We start from the raw sequence: 4,402 nt of genomic DNA on the forward strand, positions 1-4,402 counted from the left end.
TAGTTCATAACTGACATTTACACATTTATTATTGATATTCGAAAAAAAAAGTCAAAGTTCCAATAACCTAGACGCAGCAGATTCCCAAGTGAAGAATACATATCTCTGATTCGGAGAACGTACTTTTGGCATATCCCCTTTTACCATTTCGACACCATGAAACAATATAGCGTCAAAATCTGTCAAAGACTCATGATAATCACGCTTATTCGTTGCATAACAATGTGGCACTGGGCATCCTTTAAATATATCTCCATGTCCAAAGTAAAAATATTTCTCTTGCTCCCCGTGCATCTTATTCCAATACAGAATAGTTTTAATAGCACTTCCATGTTCAGTACGACGAAGAGAAACCATACACGACGTTTTTCTTTGCGCTGGATATAAAGAGGGAGGTCGGGATTCTTGTCAGGTAAACTAAAAATTGAAAGATATTTTTTTTTTAAATTTGAACTATTTTTGAATGGTCAGGGTTATCATGATTGGTATATGTACAGGGAGACTCCGGCGGACCACTTACGCTGTCTGTTGAAGGCAGACACGTTCTCATCGGTTTGGTTTCCTGGGGAATCGGATGTGGTCGTGAACATTTACCTGGTGTCTATACAAACATTCAAAAGTTCGTTCCGTGGATCGATAAAGTAATGAGCTAAACGAAGAGAGACGACGGTGCATTTGTGTTTGACTGATATGACGTCGATTTTTTGAATGAGAATACATGGAAGAATTTATACGACGTCGGGTCAATTAATCGACGCGCGACAATGATTACTCGCAAAGTTACCAAAGTTTACGGGAGTTTATTGAAGCTTGCTTTTTCCTTTTTCGCCGACCTGAAGACATTACAGAGAGCTTCGATGACTCCGACACTAATTGAATATCTAATGTGCGTGAAGGTACCTATAGGATTTCCAGTAAATTCATGTAGATATACTGGAATTTGCATCTGATGACTGTTGAATCGGTCTTGTGTGTATAGAAGGACGACATTCTGAACGTGAAAGCGACTGTACTCATTCGATGACCACTGTTAAATATACTGATTAACTGTGCGAATGATTGCTCTTTTTTTATGTATATGTATACAGATATTTGGGAAAACCTGGCTGCATTTACGTAAAATGTTTATACGTTTGTGGATATTTTTTCATTTTCAATTTTAATTTTGTACCGAACTTTACTAGAAGCGCACGAATGAGATTTTATTAGTTTTCAATTAATGAAAATAAATTATACGGCAATTGTATTGTCTTTTTATTTACTATAAGCTTTCGTAAATATTAATTATTCTGTGTCATATACATTAAATGCTATTTTATCACAGGGGAACTTGAACAACGTTCGGTCATTGATTATTTTTGAAACCATCTTGGGTCCGGAAGATGGCACTGACCATCAAGGTAATACTTTCGAAAATCCAACAAACTCTTTCTCGGCAAATTCTTATCGTGCAGCATTTCGCAAAACTTACACAGTGTCGATTGTTTCGAGTCTTCAATAGCGTAATATCGCTTCCACCAAAAATATTTTCTATATTCGGCAGGATCGCTCGCGAGTTTCTTTAAGAACGCAGCGAGTGTCTCTGCGTTCTTAAAATCTTCGACGTTGACGTAAGATCGCGGTGGGGCGAAACGCGTGTAATTCGCGCCGCCATAAACCACGGGAATTACATTTCTTTTTAATATTTCATAAAGCTTTTCCGTGACGTAATCGACGCACAATGTATTTTCAAATGATATATAAAAATAGTATTCTTTCTCAAGCATCCCATAACAGTCTTGATTTTTGTCACATTTATAACTCCCACATGCACCATAAATGTCAACCTAGAAGCATAAACAAAGTTAACCTTACTTTATCAACTAAAATTATATTTATCAAACCTTTTGAAATTTCGATATACCCGTATATACTTTCGAAGAGCCGCCACTAATGCATCGCGCTTTGATATTGTGTTACAGTGCGAAACAAACCAAGCAGCCATCTTGGTCTTTTCCTTAACAAGGTTATCCAGCTCCGGATCAGAGAATGTGTCTTCCGGTTCGCGCCATGATACTTCCTTCGAACTTGGCGCAACAATTTCATTCGTATTTCGATCCCTAACCACAGCGTAAGGACGTGGAATATCCGAATCCATTCGGAAGCCCATGGTCCAATTATAATAATTTGGCGTCAGCTCGAACACATGATTATTAATAGGTCTAAAAATTAACGAAAACTTAATTACAAAATAGTTCATAACTGACATTTACACATTTATTATTGATATTCGAAAAAAAAAGTCAAAGTTCCAATAACCTAGACGCAGCAGATTCCCAAGTGAAGAATACATATCTCTGATTCGGAGAACGTACTTTTGGTATATCCCCTTTTACCATTTCGACACCATGAAACAATATAGCGTCAAAATCTGTCAAAGACTCATGATAATCACGCTTATTCGTTGCATAACAATGTGGCACTGGGCATCCTTTAAATATATCTCCATGTCCAAAGTAAAAATATTTCTCTTGCTCCCCGTGCATCTTATTCCAATACAGAATAGTTTTAATAGCACTTCCATGTTCAGTACGGGTGTTTTCCTCATTCGGCAGCTAATAATTCCAAACATAGCAATATTATTAATAAAACTTAAGAAATCATACATATTTATTTGGTTATAAGAATAAGGGAAGAAAAAATGTTTGAGCTACCTGTAGTGCAACTCTTGAAGATTCGTAGCTGCCGTTAGCTTTGATCGGATTATTTTCATTAAAATTAAAGGCATATCTATGCCCGTAATTGACACTTTTTATTGCAAAAATCTCCCACTCGTTATACACTATTATTAAATACAGGGTGGCCAAACCACCAGTAAAGAAAAATACGATTATATATTTTCGCTGCATCGTTGGAATGACGGCCGATGAGAACACAGCACTCTGATCTATTTTTTGGTAATCTATTATCATCGAAAGATAACACCAGGTGTTTGCACGTAATTACTAAGCTGAAATATTAATAAAACGTGCTACACAAGATAAGAATAGTTCATACGTTATTTTTTGAAAACGCTAACCCATTGTAATTAGATATTTACATTAGTCTCGTTATAGTTTTGTGCCGTGTCAACATCAACTGCAATAGTAACATTTTGTTACACGATATTATTTGTAGATTTATCTTATTAGAGTATATCGTGTAATTGGTGTAGGTGGTCTTCTAGGAATAGCTATATGTGTGTATACGTAAGATAGAAAAAAAGGTAAGATAAGACAAGATAACAAAATATTATACGAAAAACGTAATGTTTTTTTATAACAAGTGTATTCCAAGGACTGATAAGCTACTTATTAAATAACGTGCGTATATTGTTGCGGTATACGTAACATGATTAAAATATTATTTATAGATATGTAAATAATAACTGAAGCGATAAAAATTATCTATTGCATGAAGAATATTTAAAAATGAAAATTTTTTTAGTAATATTTAATTTTGATAAACTCAATTACAATAAAGTAATCACGACAATTGAGATTTGACTCACGGAGGCTTTTGTCTCCATGATTTGACTGTACAAACGTACATACATTCTAGATGCGCGGAGTAATCTTTCACATGGTTCTTATTATGCATATTACAGTCCTGAACCCCTTCCATCCAGAAACCTTTCGACCAATAGAAAAATTATAGAAAAGGACAGAACGATCCTTACGATTTGTTTTTTTTTTCTATTCCCAATTACAGTTTCTCCAGCTACAGTGAACAGTCCAGTACTATATGTCGATGCTTACAATATATAAATATACTGCGTATAGTGTATATTCTACTCATTCTTATTCATGCAGCAGAAATCTTTCATGGACGTCTACAGTATGTCTATGGAACATTACGCAAAAAGTTGTTTTGAAAAGACACGTATTAATTTTATCGGCAAAGTTGCGGTAGAAGGATTGGGACATTAGGGGGCGGGACGTATCGTCATTGCAATACGGCAAGTAGGAAAAAGCATGTTTAAGATTAACTGTTAAATGTGAAATTTCCTTTTGGAATAGACGCCTTTTGTAATGTAATATTAAGTTCCGTAAGTTCACAGCATTTTACATTTCTCAACTTACCTCTTCCTTAACTCTACGACTGTCATCACGGCAATACCTCAAAATATACTTGAACATTTTTATACTTAGATGGACGACAGACAGTACCTGTATGGTCTATTTGATTCCATCATCAGCCGCAAGCCGTCCACCTACTATAGCGCTGCGATCGTCATAAATGCTATAGTTCCGATTTTTGTAGCTGCTGAAAATAGAAGTGTGATTGCCATCTTCGTTCTTCACTTTTCGGCCCGTTGTAAGAGTACCGTGCAGTATGATATTTCTGGCATATCTCCTCATTGGAGGAGTCAGCCATAAGGAAA

At 35.7% G+C, this 4,402-nt stretch overlaps 2 protein-coding genes across 3 annotated transcripts; one reads left to right on the forward strand and one right to left on the reverse strand.

Moving 5' to 3' along the window:
• Positions 1–309: 309 nt before the first annotated feature.
• LOC107274466 (serine protease 33-like) lies at positions 310–1,056 on the forward strand (the record flags this gene model as incomplete). Its single annotated transcript, XM_015753617.1, has 2 exons — positions 310–412; positions 498–1,056. Coding segments are annotated over 2 exons (259 nt in total), but the record flags the coding sequence as incomplete, so codon positions are not given.
• Positions 1,057–1,230: 174 nt separating this feature from the next.
• On the reverse strand, positions 1,231–4,187 carry LOC107274467 (alpha-(1,3)-fucosyltransferase C). Of its 2 annotated transcripts, none has more exons than XM_025091708.1 (4): positions 4,101–4,187; positions 2,299–2,594; positions 1,904–2,201; positions 1,231–1,826 (listed from the first exon to the last, which is right to left on the reverse strand). In XM_025091708.1, the coding sequence occupies exons 1-4, from the start codon at positions 4,155–4,157 to the stop codon at positions 1,353–1,355; spliced, it is 1,125 nt and encodes a 374-aa protein (XP_024947476.1). In that variant the 5' UTR covers positions 4,158–4,187; the 3' UTR covers positions 1,231–1,352. The 2 variants fall into 2 exon arrangements, with proteins under 2 accessions (XP_024947476.1, XP_024947475.1); XM_025091707.1 differs by lacking the exon at positions 4,101–4,187 and adding an exon at positions 2,694–2,983.
• Between the last annotated feature and the right edge of the window lie 215 nt (positions 4,188–4,402).

This window comes from Cephus cinctus, unplaced genomic scaffold (assembly GCF_000341935.2).
Source record: "Cephus cinctus unplaced genomic scaffold, Ccin1 Ccin1_scaffold3153, whole genome shotgun sequence".
NCBI lineage: Eukaryota > Metazoa > Arthropoda > Insecta > Hymenoptera > Cephidae > Cephus > Cephus cinctus.